The 19,962-nt window shown below is 40.5% G+C and overlaps 1 protein-coding gene across 18 annotated transcripts in view; it reads right to left on the reverse strand.

Annotated features, from left to right (window-relative positions):
* The window catches only part of ABI2 (abl interactor 2), a 73,217-nt gene extending 55,688 nt beyond the window's left edge, over positions 1 to 17,529 (reverse strand). For all 18 annotated transcript variants that reach the window (XM_049799779.1, XM_049799769.1, XM_049799795.1 and 15 more), the window contains exon 1: positions 17,348 to 17,529. In XM_049799779.1, the coding sequence (XP_049655736.1) occupies positions 17,348 to 17,464 (117 nt within the window). In that variant the 5' untranslated portion in view covers positions 17,465 to 17,529. The remainder of the gene's footprint in view (positions 1 to 17,347) is intronic.
* Positions 17,530 to 19,962: the final 2,433 nt, after the last annotated feature.

The following is a 19,962-nucleotide window of genomic DNA, read 5'->3' on the forward strand; positions in this document are numbered from 1 at the left end:
AGACTCAAACTTTGCTATGCTGCTGCAGTTTAAATATCTCAGAAAATAAGCAGGAAAAAAACCTTTTCTGCAGGCACAGTAATTAGTAGTTATCCTCTTTTTCCCAGTTTAACCAGCAGTTTTGGTCCGTTTACTTCAAAATTAGAAGTTAACTTTCTGTCAATTGCTATGTAGCTCAAGAACAGCAAGCAAAGTCGCTATATCCAACCTGCAGCATATAACACCACAGCATAAAGTTTTCTGTAATTATTTCCAGTGACATCTGTATTTTACGCACACATTTTCCTAAGCACAACCTACTTTCACACTAATTGCAGTGCTTCTTGCCCAGAAAGAGACTGTTCCATGCAAGTGGTAACTCAAATTTTTAAAGCAATAAAGCATTTTAAAGCATTTTTACATGCATAAAAGGATGTGCACTTAATCTCCCATATTAACTACATTGCAACTGTAATGCAGTCATCTCCACACACTTTAAATACTACTTCTTTCTGCAAATTAGCCACTTACCTATTTTAAGAATTAACAAGCACTGAGGTATAAAAAATAATATGCTTGATAAACAAATCCAACTTGGGCAAAGTTTATCATCTCCACATACAATAATTCTTACATTCCCCAGACCGGAAATAACTATGATTGCGTTGCCAGTCACAGAGCCATTTCAGAATTTCTCTCCAGCAATATGGAGAGTTTTCCATCTGCTTAAGAAAAGTCAGGACTTGAAACACATAATCTGCCAGCGGTAAGGGTCTTCTTGCTTAGCTACAAAGCACCATGGTTCAGAACATAAAGTCAGGATGAGCCTGAAGAGACTACATTTTTCTGAAAATTCCTTCAGAACGGTATCAAGGATTTCAGACAGTGAATGCTTAAGACTGCTGTCTTAAAGCAAAGCATTGGTACTACCCAATAGCCAAAATAATGGAACTGGACACCTCAGCAGAAGCTCTGTGAATTCTACATGGTTGTTTTTACTCCTTCACCCAAAGAAAGGAGATTATGTACCAAATACCTTCTCTGAATCAAGAGCTAGGAGGTTCAGAAACCTAAATGAACATGGTTGATCCCATGAGAATGACAGCAATACCAAACAAGAGTTTCTGTTTCTAAAAAGTTTAAGTTCCTTTGTTCTAACATTTAAATGTCAGTTAAAGACAGCACTTAACTATAACTCTTGTGAACACCACACAAAATTACATGCTAAGACTCTTTGAAAAACATAACTTCAGCAATATCCCAGTCAACAAATCTCCGTGCAGGACCTTGTAGAAGCAGGAGCCAAGGACATAGTTCTATCAGCATACCTTGCAAAGAATCAGACAATGAAGTTATTTGGGATCCAACACAAGATAGAGCTCTGTAAACTTGACATAAATTATAAAATGAAAAATAAGCAGCATATACAATGACACAAGAAGTTCTACCTAGCCTATCCGAAAAAAGTTGGTTATCACAAAAGCTGCCAAGGTGCTTCAGAAAAGGACAGATGAATGAATCAGACAAGACCTCTGGAAGTAGTATACAGCATCTGCAATGCCCAAAAATTAGCAGCTGCCCATCTTTCCATATGTATTAATGATGTTCCAGACCTCAGCTTCTACTAAAGAACATTTTTTACCACAAAAGTACTTGCAGGGACTATTTTAACATTATTTCCCCAGAACAGGCACATATTTTTTCTTCTCTCTGTTTGTCTAATGTGAGCCAGATTTCCACCAGGCCCTTTTAGATTTGTTCAGATACTGATTTCTGCACGTACTGGTGCTGTTCTCCCCAAGACCTGTATAAATATCCCTCAGTCGCTCCTATATCAACCAGGACACTTTTTTTTTAAAGCTATGGAACACCATTTTTTTTCTCCAATCAATATTTATAGAGCGATAAGAATTCATATTGGACAGACAAGACACCATCTGTCACAACCATCTTGGCAGAAGCTAAAAATGTGCTGCTATTCTTCCCCTACAACAGCCAAATCCAGAGTGGCCCAATAAAACTCGGAACTTTCATGAAGTAAATCAATCCATTATTATCCTCACCTAACAAAATTCCTACTAATGAACTCTTTCAGATGCAATAGTCTTAAAAATCAATTTTTTGCATATAATTTTCAAAGAAAACTTGTTCTCAAATTGGGAAAACCCTTCCCACTATACAAGCTAAATTAGGTCACGAATATTTTGGTAGAAGAGTAACTAATCTCATAGTTAAGAATTATTATGTTGTTCCCCATATAGGCTAAACTTCATCATATCCAACTACAACAGCAATAGCAAATAGTTTTACGCATTCTGGTAACTCTCACAATGGCAAGAGCTGTCAGCCATAAAATACATCACTAAGGATGCAAGTATTACATGCAGTCTTGAAGCCAGCCTACTCAAACTGCAACAGCATGCCTGCAGCTTACAAGCATACCTATAAGCACTATATGGTAACGTAGTGACTACTCATGTCATTATGCTTAGATAGCATAACAGTGTTACACTGAAGTTATGGAAATGAAAGACTATAGGATAAAACCAGAAAGTGACACTGCAAACTTGTGAAAGAACACAAGAATCCTTCCACAGCAGTTTTGTGCTGCATTACAGGATATGAAGAATTCCCACCTTTGTGTTTACATTCACCATAATTATGATACAGAATGAGTCTCAAACTTCGCTTATTCACCCACTTTCAACAACATTCTTGTTCTGACAATTCTGAGCTCTTCTTTGTCACAAGAATAGAAACATTAGAGAAACACAACAAAATAAGAACATTTCAAATGCTGAATGTCTTTCCTATGTCACAAAAGGTTCTCTTGCCTTGCATTCTTTCATTTTTTTTAATGTTAATTTATTTGATTTCAAGTTGTCCTAACAGATTGTTACAACCGTATATTCAGCAAGTTCTACTACAATCAGAAAAAGGGGGTTTTTCTCTATACCCTACTAAATTAAAGTGCTGCACAAATTACCTTTTCATTTGACAAAACATGTTTAAGTAATATCATGTCTCTACCTATCTAGCTATGGCAACAAAACTATCCTGAAAGCAAAGCAGAGTTTCACAATATGAATGACAGAGAGGCTTCAAGACAGAGAGGCACAGCAAAAGCAGGAATTTTCAAGCTGCTTTTTAGACAAGCAATTCTCTCCATTTTGCAAACTGCCCTGCCAAATGTATAACCTCTAATCCTCCACCTTCCTAGACACAGGCAATTGGCTTTTTTTCAAACACTCACCATCTTCCAGTCATCTTACTCAACAGCTTGTCCCTAAACCACAGGAAATACCACCCTTTTTCTCCCCTTACATTCAGCAGAAGAAATACAAGCAAACAATTCTTGACGGACTGTTCAAACACAGCCTTAACAGCATATGAAATCCAGACCAAAAGGTCCTTGAAAAAAACCTCCTTCCACTCTGTTTGTAAATAAAAGCAGTACTTACCCTGATTTGTAAAGTATGAGATCTAGAGATGAAAAGCATGACATAAGAGTGGTGTTACTTAAAACCAAAATAATTAGGTAGAAGCTGACTGCTCAAGTTGTGATTTGGTTTGTGCAGAGGCATGTAATGAAAAGAATGGCATCTATTTGTTTAGCCAACAAAACAAAAAGAAGAAGAAGAAAAAAAAGAATGTAGTTTGACAAACGAGCACAATACATACAAAATGAAGAAAAACCTGAAATATCCTCGCATTTCAATCTCCACAGCTTAACATCTCCATCTCCAACAGACCCTGAATAAATACCATTTTCAGAATTTTGGCCGTTCAGAGCTGCCCTGGGAGTTTCACTGAACACAGCATTTACAATGGGGTAATGCCAAGAGGCCTGAAAACTAAGGTCAAATCAGTTCAAAAAATACCACAGGAAGACTTTCATTTCTCTCCCTCAAAAAAAACCAACCAAACAAACAAAACCCACCAAAAACCCCCAAACCCCAAACATTTTTTGCCCCCTTTATCAGAAGGGGAAATGAAGTCATACCTGTGTAGTAACTCTGCATAGACCCCCCCAAAACGAACTTCAGATCTAAAATTCATGCTTTATGTCCAGAACACCTTTTTTCCTCAAATGATAAAACACATCACACTGCTTATGGAAAAAGACAGGTCCACAGAAACTCCTACTGCTGCCAATATCATTACACAGCCTCAAGGGCAGCACAGAAAATGGAAGAAAATGCTGCTTGGTTTTAGGGTTTGGTTTGGTTTTTTTGTTTGTTTTGTTTGTATAATTCATTTAAAACTGAAAAGAAAATTTCTGTATGTTTCTCACTTTTAAGATATGTCACACAGAAAATCTGATTTGAGATTATACACTGAATATTAAAAAGTTGAGCATGTTGCTTATAAAAGAAGCTAAATTTAGTAGAATACAATACTTTGAACCTTCAGCAGGGGCAAAGAAATCTCTCATTCTTTGGATCCTTAACACAAGATACAACTAAAAAAAGGTAAGAAAATTTCATGGAAGGTGAAACAAAAGGAAAATATCAACCTTTGTTCATCATAAGAAAATAAGCAAAGGCAAAATCCCCTTCTCTTTATAGTACTTTTAAGTACAGCCTTTCAGAGGACAAGTTGATTACTGGCACTGTATTCCCCACTTGTTCATTTCATGAAAAATTTCTTTTTTTATGTATGTATAAATGGTTAAATAATTTATCCTTCTGCATTAATTATCCATCTGTTGATCAAGTGAGACAAGTAATAAGAGCCCATCTTGCATAGTACCTACAATTTATAAACCTTACTTAAATGAGGGGGTCTTAACATGCTACAATTGTCTACAACAGGCTCATTACAGTGAAAATTTTTGTTTTGAAGGATGTCTGCATTTGGTATATATTATTATAGACTTATGTACATAAATGAGAAAAACAAAAATTAGACTTTTATCGCTCCCTCTTGCTCCAGTCATCAAAACTGGACTCACCCTATTGTATTTGTATTATATATAAAATTATTGACTAAAATAAATGTAAAGACTGCATATGTATTTAAAAAATTTAAAATCTAAGTTTTAAGCAGATCACAACATGGTAATGAATTACAATAGTTCTATTAACTCATCCCATCAAGTGGTTATAGAAGTGTCCTCATGGGGATAGTTTAAATTAACTATTATCACCACAAGACAACTATAAGAGAGATTCAGAGTCTACAGATAACTGTTTACCTTCTATTATCAAAACTGATTGATTTATACAGATATACATATAGTCATGTACATTTCTTCTTTCTTTTAGGAAAGGACTGCTCTAACAACAATGCATTGAGAACCTGGCAAAAAAGGCTGCAAAAAGAACATCCTCACTAGTTTAGGCTGACTACACACTACTCATCCAGAGCATGCTCCTTGGAGCTTCTGCATGCTCAATCATTCTGCCCCTCCTGAGACAGTCACTCCATGGATATCATTTCCCTAAGGACATGAACATGAATAGGCCTAAATCTTTGAAGATAATTTCTGAGATCACCAACAGCTAAAGTGAGAAGTATATCAGAAAACACTGCACACTGATTTATCATAAATGACAAATAAATGTAATGTCACAGTTTTATGCTTCTCTGCAACTCTCTTCACTCCCAGTTCTCGAGTTATTAGCCATAGTGGGAAAACCCAATTAATTTCACTAGCATCATTTCAGCACTCACATATATACTCCACCACATAAAAATCTGTAGTCCTCTTTCTTACAAGCGAAATGTGTCTAGATCTTACTTAACTGACATGAGCAAGTTGACACATTAATTCCCTCTCCTTGGAAGGCCAAACCAACACCAACTTGTGCAGTAAGCATTTCAAAGGATACAGAATATATGGTATTCAGGATACAGAAAGTATTATATTAAATAGAAGCAATATCCCCAACAATCCAGTGAAATGGATTATAGCGGACAATAGAAAACACTTCATATAATGGGTATAAAACTCCATCATGGACAAATTCAGAATAAATGCAAGGCAAAAACATACGAAAGAAAAAGATAAAACTGCTTATATTCTCATTATTTAAAATGGCTAGCCTTTCTTAGAATACCATTAAATCCTGAGCCTTAACTCATAGCAATAATTCCATAGATTATGTTAAATAGCATTACCTACCAAACTAAATTTAGTATCCCTGTACTTTACCCAAGAAAAGTGGAAAACCAGTGTACATAGTTCGTACTCCTACCAATATGATTTGCATATTCTGATAATTTATTATTTCTCTGTCAAAAATAGCAGCCCCTTTTTCAAGGTTCTGCTCATATGGGCATTTTTCAATCTCTCTGACATCTGTCATCCACCTCAGCCTCTTATTTTGCTGTTAGCAGTGTAGGGGATAAGAGGTTGGCTTTTGTTTTCATTATTTCTCCTTTTAGACATATTTATAAATAGTGAAAATTACTGCAAACTTTCCATAATGGCATGGTATCTTCAGTATTCTACTATATAAGAGGTTTTTTCCTTCTTTTGGCTGAATACTTTGTGCTGGTCATCCTGCCCCCCCCACCCTCCAGACAGATAAATATATGTTAACTGATTGAAGACAGCCATTTAATTTGGGATATTTAACATATTTACATTCCCCACAACTTGCAGCAGACCTGTGTTTTTTACCCAATAAAAAAGTAGGTAGACAACAAACTTTTGCACTCTGCAGCAAACATTCTGCCTCACATAATAAAGCTATAAACAAGCTCCACTTCTCATGCCAACCTACAAACTTGCCACCTAGTTAAAAAAATCAGAGTGAATTACAAACTTTGCAATACCCAACGCCTCTCAAACTTACTGTTTAAAAGGACAAATTTCAAAACCATTTTGAGAATTTGCACTGTATATTCAGTAAATGCACAGTAATTAATGATTATTATTAAAGCAAATCAAAACAAATGTGTGCTTTGAATTAATTCATACTATACATACACTAATAGATAGCTTTGTGTATTTTGTTTGTTAAACAGACTAAAATTTTCTCTTGGAAAAAGAGATCAGACTCAAAAATACTATTTCAGCTATGTTTATATATCCCTGTCTGCTAGGAACAGCAGTACCGAGAACAGACTTTGTTCTATGACACAGACTATAAGAAAGACAAGCACTAATTCTGCTTTCAAAAGTCATGTATTACCTAAAGGTTATCTGTCATGACCCTTTCATGTTTAACAAGTGTCAGCCCCTACTGCTCACAGTTTTCACTGCTGGGGGGTCAGAAACACCTGACATTTTCACTACTAACCTTCAGACCCAAAGAGCAGCACTGCTGCTGTGCAAAAGCTTGAAATAACCAAGTTTGATGCCTGATACCTTGAAGAACTTCTCTCTTACCTTAGAATAGTCAATCTGACAGCTCACTGCCCTCAGCAGCGATGGTCTTCCTCCTCCCTCACTTCACACTCCCACACCATCACTGAGCAAAGCAGCAATGCTTTTCTTGTCCTAGTTAGTTTTCTGTTGGTTTACCTAACTGAACGGGGCTCACAAATGATCAGATAATGACCAGACCCAGGACAAGGATATAGTTAGACCTAGAAGCAGGAAGATGTTAAATCAGCTTTAGATCAGCTCAGCAATCTTGCCCCTAAACAGCAGCAAAGCCTAATATTTGCAGATTTTGACAAGCACTGCTTTAATTTCTAGCTACCTTACATTCCAAAGGTTTCTATGTGGGTAACAGGAAGAATTTATGCACTTAGCAATTTTAAATGCAAGTTTTCAAATCTACAAAGCCGAGCCTTTTTCAGGATGGTCCAGCAGGCAGCCCATTCAATCTCAACATTTCAACACTGGACAAGCCTGTTAGGGCAGGCCTTCATAAATCTCAATCTGAATGTCTCTTAGTACTCAGCACCCAGCACAAAATTTAGAGCCACTGCCAGAGGCGCCCAGCTGGTAGTGCACAGGACAAAAAGAAAACTGCTGACAAGAAGGTTTTGCAAACCATCTTCTCATAAGCCAGTCAGAAGCAAAAGTTCCTAATTTTTATTCTACATAGCTATAATAGAAAGATTTCCTTCAACTCCAAAACCCAAATTCAAACCAGTTTCTTCTCCTTCCTTGAACCCAATTTATATTAACACTAAAAAACAAAACCTCACAGAAATTCTTGCAAGGTTTATCCTAATCCTTTACCAAAGAGATTCACTAAAAAGAATAACAAAAATTAGTATCTGCTTTCTAACAATGTTAATCAACCTCCCAATAATTTGCCCACAAAACATTTTCCATAGAACATCAAAAATCAGATCAGCAGCTTGTTTTATCATTTATTTCCAACTGAATTCATATGACAGATAGTCATACAAACATAAAAGAAAAACAGTTCACAATATAGGAAACAGTTCTTCTGAGGCTCCTCTATTTGTTTGTGTAAATATCAATTTGAAAACTGAACAGAATTAAAAACATTTTGATAATAATGACATGCAGGTTGAAATAAGAATCTTCAAACAAAAGCACCTCAGGCTTCCCTAAAATCTCTTAATAATATCAGCTGAAATAGCAATTTAATAGCTATGATCTGATCTTCTAAAAGTACAGTTTTAAAAACCTGATATGATCAATAGTATAAATCAACTTTGACAAAACAGCAGTCAGCTCAAAACTAAATAAAAGACCCCAAAGTTATTGCCAATAATTTTGACAGAGTTCATATATATTAAAGCAGTAAATTCACAACAAAGTTACAAAATACCCTAACAAAAACATTCACATTTACCAAGAAAAGTTTTTAGCTTTAAGAAAAAATACTAAAGTTATGAGTTCAGCACAAAACTAGCTTTGGCTAGTATAACCAACACATACAGGCTACCAAAACCCCAAACCAAGTAATATTTATTCCTCACACTGCAATTCACTGAGCATAAAACAACTTCACTATGGTAACACTAAACCAATACTAATAAAACAAGCACTTATATTTCAAACTGAAAGACCATTAAGAATAGATATTACAATGACATCTACTGGGAAATAAGCTACAGGAAAAGTGAATAGCATGTATAGAGTCCATGGTTCAGAGCATATCACTATAAATTTGACAGAGCAACTTGTTCATTGCACCTGGGGACCAGAAAATCAAGATTTCTCACTGAAGCAGGCACAACTCATTTGCAAGAACATGTTAGTTCATCCACTTCAAGAAAAAATTGCCAGCCTAGCCTGTGAGAACCCTGAAAAGAAATGAACCTAAATTCAGTGTCCTGTGATTACATGCTTCATCTACTGACACACAGTTTTGCTTCATGAAGTATGAGTTGCCCAATGACTAAAGTCCCAGGTACAGGTATCCAACAAAATTTACAAAACTTGGATTACTAAGCAAGATGTTAATTTCAGGTGCACGATTAAGTGTGAAAACATAGTACTTAAAAACAAAATCCAAGAAAAAACAGGCCAGCAGACTCTACTGAAAATTTGCTGCAAAACGTGGTACTTAAATCAATGTTTTCTTCAATAAAATATTCTGCTGAACATACCACAGTAAGATTTCACTTGCTTAAAGCACTGACTGGAGAAGCTTTTCATCTTACATGGTGCACCACAGTGGTGCACCACTTCCCTCCTTAAAACCTACAGCACTAAGCCACAAAGATTAACAACTGCAAATGCAAGTAAAACATGAGCAACAGACAATAAATTTTAGAGAGCTTATTAACTGTAGGATGCAGAAGCTTGCTACTCTGAATTACAATTCTTGATCAATATTATTCAATAACCACAATCTGAAAATAAACTACAGAAGGGAACAACTAGAATGCCACTTAGGTTTACAACACTTTATATTAGAAACTTGCATATTTACAAATTTTATTTTCACACCTCTACATACAGTATTACCACCAGCAACTCCCATTACCACTAGTAAAATGGCTCATACTATTCCCACATCCACTCAATAGAGAATCAGTCCTACTCTTCCTGAACTTCAGGTTGAACTTGTGACACTACTGAATGCATTAAATTAGCTTTCCTAGCAAAACACAGCACAGTTAATGCAAAGGAAAAGTAGATTGGTTGAGTGATGAATACTTCATGAACTTTGCCAGCTACATTGACTCACTTAAAAGGAAACAGTCAAGATGGTCCTACAGCTGGATTATCCTCACTAAACTTACCAACCTAACAACCTCACTGTAAACCCTGAGTATAGAGAGACGTGCAATAACAATCTGTGCAACCATTTAATATAGTTACAACTCTGACAGGCACATACTGTGACTGAACTACTTACTATGGAATTTTATTTCAGCAAATTATAATCAAAGACACATAAACAACATACTTTAAGTACTTTTTTCTAATTTTGTCATAAATATTGAAAACATTTGGTGTCCCTTCAGCAGATTTTTCTTTTTATATATCCTGATAATGCAAGGGAGGCTATCTAACTCTCCTTCAAGCAGCAGTATCTGCCAACCTTCCTTTAAATTACCAGGCCCTTAAAGCTTAGGTACTTCGAGATAAAGTAAGTAAAAGGGAGGGAGGAAAAGAAAAAGTAAAGAACCCCAAAAGACCATTAGTAGTATTACTGGCTCTTTTCTAGTAGCATCAGAGTCTACCATTCAGTTACTTCTACCTTCTGCCTTAAGGGAGCCTAGAGAAAAGAGGATTGTGAAACCAATTGCGGGCTGAATGTGAGAGAGCACGAGAGAGCAGGCACTGAATAAAGTAGTAAGACTTTCATTTAGTCAGCCAGCTACTTCAAATTTGCAGAAAGCATCACGCCTTGAAATCAAAATAAAGTGGCCACATACAGTCTTACTAATTGCTAAGCTTATTTTCCCTTTAATTGTTGGGATTTAGCGATAATAACAAACATGAGTAAATGTTAACATGAAAGGAGTGTACTGAAGTAATATCCCCTCAGGCAACTGGGTTTACTGGCAAGGTTTTGGTAGTGGGGTGGCTGCAGGGGTGGCCTCAGTGAGAAGAGATCAGGAGCTGCCCCCAGCTGGCTCAGACAGAGCCAGTTCTAAGCTGGCTCCAAAACAGACCCACTGCTGGCCAAAGGTGAGCCAGTCAGCGATGCTGGTGGGGCCTCTGTGATAACATATTTAAGAAAGAGTAAAAAAACACTGCAAAGCAGCTGTGAGAGAGAGGAGTGAGAAAAATGTGAGAGACAACCCTGCAGACACCAAGGTCAAGGAAGGAGGAAGGGGAGGAGGTGTTTCCAAGCACTGTAGCAGAGATTCCCCTGCAGCCAACAGAGAAGACCACGGTGACACAGGTTGTCCTGCAGCCGATGGAGGACCATGGTGGAGCAGATATCCACACTGCAGCTCACAGAGGACCCCATGCTGCAGCAGGTGGATATGCTCTGAAAAAAGCTGCAGCCCGTGGAAAGCCCACATCAAAGCAGGCACCTGTCAGGAGATGCAGCCCGTGGAAAGGAGCCCATGCCAGAGCAGGGTCCTGGCAGGAGCTGCAGCCTATGGAGAGGAGTCCATGTCCATGCAGGAGCAGGTTTTCCAGCAGGAACTATGGCCTGTGGAAGACCCACACTGGAGCATTCTGTTCCTGCAGGACTGTATCCCGTTGGGAAGGACCCATGCTGGAGCAATTTTTGAAGAACTGCAGCCTATGGGAAGAACCCATGTTGGAGCACTTTGTGAAGAACTGTGTCCTGTGGGAGGGACCCCATGCTGGGGCAAGGGAAGAGTGTGAAGAGGAAGGAGTGGCAGAGACAATGTGGATGAACTGACCGCAACCCCCATTCCCCATCCCCCTGCACCACTCGGGAGGAGCAGGTAGAAGAGTTGGGAATAAAGGAGTGAATTTGATCCTGGGAAGAAGCAAGGGGTGGGGGGAAGGTGGGTTTGTTTCTCACTATCCTACTCTATTTCTAACTGGCAATAAATTAAATTAATATTCCCCAAATTGAATCAGTTTTGCCCATGATGGTAATTGGCAAGTGATCTCCCTGTCCTTACCTCAATCCATGAGGGTTTTTTTCTTACTTTCTCCTGTTGTTCTGCTGGAGAATGAGAGAGAAGCTTGGTGGGCACCTGGCAGACAGTCAAGGTGTCTGCCACACCCCACCACAGCGTACTACTTCAATTTTAAAATCACACAGTTTTTATGAAGTCCTACCATAGCCTGGTGGGCCAGATAATACCTATGTATTCATTCTTTGCACTTAGGAGTAAGACACCATAGCATATCGTCCATGTATCCAACATGACTGTTTTACTAGTTTCCTAGCATTTTTAAGGAGTTTCAACTTGTCAGCATTTTCCTGAAGTTCTGACTAATATTCACTGGAGCTAATCAATAACCACTTTCATGCCTGCAGAACAAGTATTCCACCAACAATAAGCTTAATCAGCTCTACACTGAAACTGGATTATAAAAGAAGCAAGTTTAAGGAACAGAAAGGGTGAAAACAACTTTTCCCTGATACTCACATTTCTGATGGTTAAATAAATTTTATAAACCTAACTCAGCTGCCTTTGTTAGGGTCATACACATCTTCAGTAAATAGAGATCTTTCTTGAACTTGTTTTTAAACCATAATACCTGCAATACCCTATATACTTACACAAGCTATATACTGATACCGGTCATTACAAGCAACTCCGCAAAAATTTCACATTACATTACTAAAGATGTAACCATTAAGTTACTATTTGTAAAGGACCACCATTTCTGTAGTTTAAAAGTAGTACACTAAGAGATGCCTTATTCTCTTGTTCAACCTACTGGAAGATACTTCCAAATGTACAGCTACTTGGCTTTGCTTAGAAGGTCTAAGTAAAATTATCAGATATGTGGAAAACAACTACGCAACTCATCCACCTATGGACTGTAGTAAAATTACTAAAAAACAAGTAGTTTTCAGTCTTTATGTCTATTTAAATAAAGCTATCTGCAGGAGCTGAAAGCAGGTACTTCTAATAACCAAAAGGATGAAATATTAAGAACAGGAATAAAAATCCCCTTCCCATCCTTCCCCTCACAAACACCAGAAGGCTGTTTCTGTATATAAAACGCAATACAGTCGCAGCAACCTGAAGACTATGAAGAGAGGAAAATGAGAAGCTTACTCTTCAGTCTCTAGAGCTGACAAGTAAAGCATAATAACCTTGAAAAATTAAGAAATACAGAGCCTTTTAGAAGAATCTGGACAACACAGCGCACAAAAATCCTACGCTCCTTCTGAAAGCTGAGCAAGGTACAGAGGCTTGGCTTTTCACTCAATTCTGCATGCTAACTTTGGTGGTGGGACTTCCCCCCACCCCAAATCTGTTCCTGCTAGATATCTACTGGCTGAAATGCCTCCATCTGGCAATTCTTTCTGAGTCTTTCAACAAAGAGTTAACAGACACAAGCATCCAGTTACTCTAGAAAGCTCCATGCACTGCACAAAATGAAAAGCTGATATTTTAAAGAGCAATGATCATGAGAAACAAAAAAAAAAAAAAAAAGATTATTCCAGAATAGACTTAATACAGGCAAACTCAAAGAAACCGGACAGGTCAAGAGAGTGTTGGAATTTATGTTAGTATACCAGTAACAAGATGTGCAAATAGCATAATTGCTTTGTCTTGTTACCTACTTACACCATCATAAGTAGAAATTTTCTTTAGGATACTCCTGGACAAAAATAATGCAGCAATATGAAAATTTTGTAAACAAGGCACACCGTCCAGTATAACTATTCTCTGCTTTTTATGAAAGACCCAGAAGACTGGGTCAATCAGACTTCAAATACGTTTTTTTAATAACATCAAGTACATCAGATAATCACACCTTATAGAAGTACTTTGTTGCACAGTTTAGACTGAGACTGAATGTAGTAACAGAGGACACAGCACTAGTACATAAAGCATTAAACAGACAGTATAAAATTTAGCCTGTGATTGACATTGTGTCAGATACCACAAAAACATCCTCCTAAATAAAAATGCATATCTTCCCCTTCTCTTTAAGAAGAACACGTATGATGTAGAAATAACTGTATAATTTCTCCAAGTTATTAGAAGAGTAAGACCTTTTTGGCAAGAAAAGTTATTTGATTTCTGTAGTAAGACAAGCAGATTAAACTGAGCAATTTATGCATTTATGCTTAAAACTTAATTTTATTATTATTTAAAGTAGAATCATAATGACTGAATATTTATTAAACTAATTGCTGCTGTATGCAAGTTGACATTATACTTGAAGGTTTTCTTCTATCAATTTATTTTCCTATTTAACAGAGTAGTGTCTCTTGAAAAATACATCGCCTTATCAGGCAATTGATTGGCTGGAGGGCTAGGAGACCAACTTACCCTGGGAGAAAATTTAAAAAAGAACAACCATTGAAGAAACATGAATGAAAAAAACCCTTTTTTTGCTCCAACAGTAGCCTCTCACTTTTCATTGCTACAAGTCCACTTATTACATATTTGTTGTATTTCCTATAATTTTCCACAAAATTTTAAGCTGATATGCTCTGATACACTACTGTCTCACAGACTCAAGTGAAGGATAACAATTTACGTAACACTCCCTGTTGCTAAAGTAATTGAACTCACCAAGTATCAATCATAATTTGGATAAACACTGCCAAAATTTTAAAGAACGGATTTTTCATTTCATAAGCAGAAGTCAAATGATCGCCACCACTCTACTACTATGAGCTAGCAACTTCCACATGTAAGAGATTACGTGTTTGATTATTCTGAAGCTGCTATTCACCTTAGCACTGAACTTCAAATTGTCTATTAAACTGACCTATGCCTCCACTGACTTTTGCAACAATTCTTGTACTTGACAATAAAACCTCAAAGCACCAACTGGCACAAAAAGAAAAGGGAGTGGCTTGTCTACTGACAAGTACAGGTCAACGTCATGCCTTCAATGCCCCCATCACCACACTCCCTATCAGCCTGCAGATCAAGTTCAGATCCCAGTCATGGTCTGAGCCTCCTCTAAGAGACTGCAAGAATATCCACAACAAAACCTTCTGTCAACAATGAAACACTAAAGGATCACAGTAGAATTAGTTCATCTTCACTGCATGACTTTCTGGACGATTACTTTTCCACTTGCTTCCAAGCAATCACAAGCCCATCTTAGTCACAAAATCCAGGTCTAGTATTTTGAACATAATTTGGACTTAATTGGACATAATAGCTTTAGAATAGTAATTATTATTAGAAGGAAAATCACCAATATCCAGCTAACCAATAGTTATATTCATCTACCTATTCCCACTCTTGCAGAGAAGAAAAAATCAGTTTTGTATACAGATCCTGTGCAGGAGTTTATGTAGCTCTGGCACCATGAAGGTGGAGTGAGTTCACCGATAGATTTGTTACTAGGACACTTGCATCACTAAATCCAGAATCCCCTCACGCTGGACCTCTTCTCTACAGTAATCCCACTCCACAGTCTCTCAACCCATTCCAAAGCCCAGATCCTATCACCTGGCTGATGTCATCCATTCCCCACTTGTTTAAAATTTAAACATGTTCATGCTGTGACCCATACTGCACCTCACAGTCAACACTCACAACACAATTTCATTCTTTCATTCTCACCTCCCCCTTAAAGCTCTCTGTTGTCACGATGCTTGGATAAACTGCCAACAGTTGGGGTATTGCTGTGTGGTGGCCAGAATCCATCAGGCTGACCAAGAGTGCCTCATTCTTTTCCTTCACTCACCATCTGTCTGTATGCGTCTCCCATTATCTTACGCTGTCCTTACGGACTGTATGCTGTCAGGGGCAATAACCATCTTTTTCCATTCTCTTTTTGTACAAAATGGCACGGAGTCCTCCTCCATAGTTTTTATTAAAACAATAAAAGTGGAGGTGTTCAATACAGATTTTATAAACTTGGGCTTATACAAAGAACACAAAAAAAGGTCAGAGAAACAACAAAAAAACCAAACTACATCCACTTTTTCCTATCCAGTTCTGCCTTCCAAGACTCTTCTCCCCTATTCCAGAAAAATCAGTTTCCAAAAAAGCATAAATTTAAACACATGTATGTCAGGTTATGACCATAAGAAAATATTTCAATATATTTCTCTTAAAGAACATAAGTCACACTAATTCAACATAAGAAAAGTTATTACATAATAAAATACATCTATATAATTTCACTGTAATTGACGTGATTGACGTGTTTTGTAAATGACCCAAAATATGCAAAGTCTTCTTTCTAAAGGACAGCTGGTGATTCTACAATTCAAAAGAAACAGTCAGAGCTTTTTTGCAGGGACATTTTAAGTATTCTCTGTCACCGGTTAAATATTCTCTCCCATTTTCACTGACAAAATAATCTCACCACAGATGTCATCTCTAGGTGCCCTTTGGAAACAGACAAGCATTCTCCACTTAGGGGACTGAAAGCAAAAACAAAACTGGGACCCTCTGTACTTCTCTCAGCATTGACACCACCAACCCGCGTTCCCCCTCCCTTCTTTCCTACACACTCAGACCCTTCTTAGGGGGTCTTTTGTTTGTTTGTTTTGGGAGAAACTCTTTCATTTGGCCCTACAATCACTATCAAAGTAAAGTGACAATATTTTGCTTCTCTTCCTAGTAAAAAGAGAAAAAAAGGAAAAATCCAAAGTCCTAACACCAGCCTGGCTTCAGAGCGGTCACCGCAAAAATCACCCGCTGCGGTAGCAACTTGCGCTTGATCTCTTTCTCCCTAATTCTGTATCATCCCTACTACATCACGCTTTCATCCTGCACCTACCACTTGGTAGCTGCCCTTCCTATGGAATACCGCAGCCCTGCTTGGGAAGGGAACTATAAACCGACAGGCATACGCCAATTAAAACATATGTCATTGTGCTCTAAATTAACAAGCAGAAGTACCACATTTAGAGGAGTCGCGCATCTCCTCGGTTTATCACACCATCTCAGCGCTGTCAGCAAAGGAGAGTGGAAGGTGGGAAGGGAACGAAAAGGAGCGACAGAGACGCAATCCGAAATAAATATGCAACACGCTCACAAAGTGGAAGGAATTTAATTTAGAAATCAAGTACATATTTAAACGCCTCGTCACGCCGGGGTCGTTCATCTCCCCAGGCTGCAGCAGCCGGTGCCACCCGCCTGTCACCCTCCCACCGCCAAGGGGACAGGGGTGGCACGACCCCGCGCCCGCCCGCCCGCCCCACGGCGGGCCGAGGCCGACCGCCGACCCCGGGACCGGGCAGCGGAGGCAGCCCCACAGCAAACGGCGAGGGAGGACACGACCCTGCGCAGCCGGGGCCGGCCCATGCCCACCCCCCGCCGCCGGGGCCGCCTCAGCGCCCCGCCGCGCCGCGCCGCCGGGGCCGCCGCGGGGCCGGCGACCGTTAGGCTAGGACGGCGACCGTTAGGCTGCGCGGGCCCCGCCCCGCCCCGCCCGCCGCACCTGGATGTAGTTGGTCTCGCAGTACTCGGCCACCCGCTCCAGGTTCGTGTAGCTGTCGAACAGGGCCCGGCGCCCCCCCGGGATCTCCTCCTCCAGCAGCATCTGCAGCTCCGCCATCTTCACATCCTCTCACCCCGTCCGTCCGTCCGTCCGTCCGTCCGTCCTCCTCGCCCCCCTCCGCCCCCTGCCCCCCTCCGCGCGCGCGCTCGCGCCGCACTCCCCCCACCCCACGGCGCTACCCGCCGCCCGGGCCCGGCCTCGCGCCGCGGGCAGGGAGCGCGCCAGACCCCCACCGCGGCGGGGGCGGGGCGCGGCCGGGCAACACCTCCTGCGCATGCGTCCCCCTAGTTCCCCCCCGCCCCCCCTTCCCCGCGCGTCCGCTTCCGGCCCGGCGGAGCGCGGCGGGCGATATCTGGGAGGAGCGGGTTGCCCGCGGCCTGGGCCTCGGCTCCGAGCTGGAGCGAGTGCCCGGAGAAGAGGGATTAGGGGGCCCGGGCCTCTCCCGCCTCCTTCAGCGTGAGCATCTCGGGAGAAAAGCTGCTGGAACGGGCAATTCCTCCTTTTTTTTCCTTTTTTTTTTTTTTTTTTTTCTTCTTTCAACGGCCGTGCGCAACTGGGGGCCCGGCCCCCGCAGCCTCGCCCCGCGGGGCAGGACGCGGAGGCGGCCGCGAGTGTCGCACCCAGCTGCGGTCCTGGGGGTGTCCCCTGGCACCAGCCGCCGTGCCGCAGCCTTAGTTCGAAGGGCCGACACCAGCTAACAATGTGTGTTTTCATTTTAGGAAGTCGTGGCATTTTTTGTCATTGTTTTGCGTTCAATTACTCAACGGCAGCTCGCTAGCAGCGCTCTTCTCAGAGCATAGGTCTTCTGCCACGTCTGCCGATACCCCTGGAAGCTTTGTCTTTGGGTACAATGTGAGCTAGGGTCAGAGCCCTGCGCTTTTAATGTAGCTGCTGCTCAGCTCTTCTGATCAGCAGAGGAAGAACAAAATGTTTCTTTTGTGCAGATTCTGTCTGAAAAGCTGCTATTGTACAGGGCCAAGAGGAAGGGTAAATTCTCAGCTGCCAAGCAGTCAGCTTTTCAACTTTAACAGAGAAAAGTGTATAATGAAGGGTCAGCAGAAACAGAGGAAGGACAGCCTCGTGGCTGAAGCACCGCACTGAAGCTGTGAGTTGGGAGGTCTCTTCGGTCAGTTCCTGGCTTTAACACTGACTTCCTTTATGTCCCAGGCAAGTCAGTCAGTATCTCCACAATTGTGATGAATATGCCCACCCTTAGAAGAATGCAGAAGGCTTTCCCACTGAATTCCTTCACCTGAACCTGAAAGTAGCCTTTCTCCCATAAAAAAAAAAAAAAAAGTGATCAGCCTTAGCAGAAGTGTCCCAGCTTTCTCTAGGGGAGCTCATTTGTCTCTTTGAAATGAATTGCAGCTGTGATTACTCACCTCATGTTCCTATGAGGCTCTACAGAGCTCCTGCTGCCTCTCTAGCGCAGCCCTGGGTTATCTGACATCCCTTACATACTCTGATACAACAGCCGGATATTTTCCCAGCCTTCACATTACAGACACTTCTGTGGTAGTCACCAGCTAGAGAAGATCCAGTGCTGCAGTCTTTGTACATCAACCTGGTACTATAGGAACAGTTGTTCCCATGAATTGAAAGCTGTTGCAAAGGCATCCAGCTAGATATGCCTGGTCTCCAGGTGACTTCTAGAATTACCAACAGAGTGCAAACACCTGGTAGGGTCAGGCAACAAACATGTAGTCTTTGGGCCAGTCCTTGTAAGTTTCTTCCCTTAAAAAGAAAAATGAGATGCAAATCCCTGCCCTGAGGAATGTCTGCCTGGAGACATTTCCTCTTAGCTTGCTTAGTTCTCCCATGTGAGGGATGAGTCAGGCACAGTGTTCATTATACTGCTTTAAAAACCTTCATGTGCAAAGCATTTTTCTCCCATTTTTAAATGTGGGCTAAAATTCACAACTTCAACTACTTGATTGTGTGTTTTAATTTTTCTACAGGCAGTTAAAGTGACAAGGGTAATTCATATTTTACAGCTGCAGTAGTCTTAATCTCACAAAAAGGCTTAAGAATCACAAAACACCCCGCTAGAGACATCCACTCCCCCACACGGTGTGTGTGGGGAGAAGAGGAGTGACTGCTCAAGAGCACCCGTACTCTGTCACCCAGCACCCACGCTCCAGCGCAGGGCTGTGCTAGCAGCTGTCAGGCTGTCTGCAGCTCTCCACAATGGATGCTGGCACTCCCTGCCCTCAAATGACCAAGGACTGAAGAAGTGAGTGTCATGCAGCCTTGCTCTTGGTGCCCTCTACCCCTAAAGTTTATAAAACATGAGTTATACATCCAAAAATACTGGGTTTGCTATAGTTAAAGAATAAATCCTGGTTGTCATCCCCCCTGCTGATTGTTAATGCGCCTTTTGAAAGAGCTGATCGGAGCCTTTGCTGCAAGGGCTAGGCGAAGAAAAGCCAATCAAATCAACTCACAAAGGGCTTCTGTACAGTGTGGAGCTCCAAGCTTTGTCCCACACATCCAAGAATCAGCCATGGCCTGGCCTCCACCTCACCCTAGGGCCTGCAGCTGACAAATAACACCTT

Source organism: Accipiter gentilis, chromosome 1 (assembly GCF_929443795.1).
Source record: "Accipiter gentilis chromosome 1, bAccGen1.1, whole genome shotgun sequence".
Classification (NCBI taxonomy): domain Eukaryota; kingdom Metazoa; phylum Chordata; class Aves; order Accipitriformes; family Accipitridae; genus Astur; species Astur gentilis.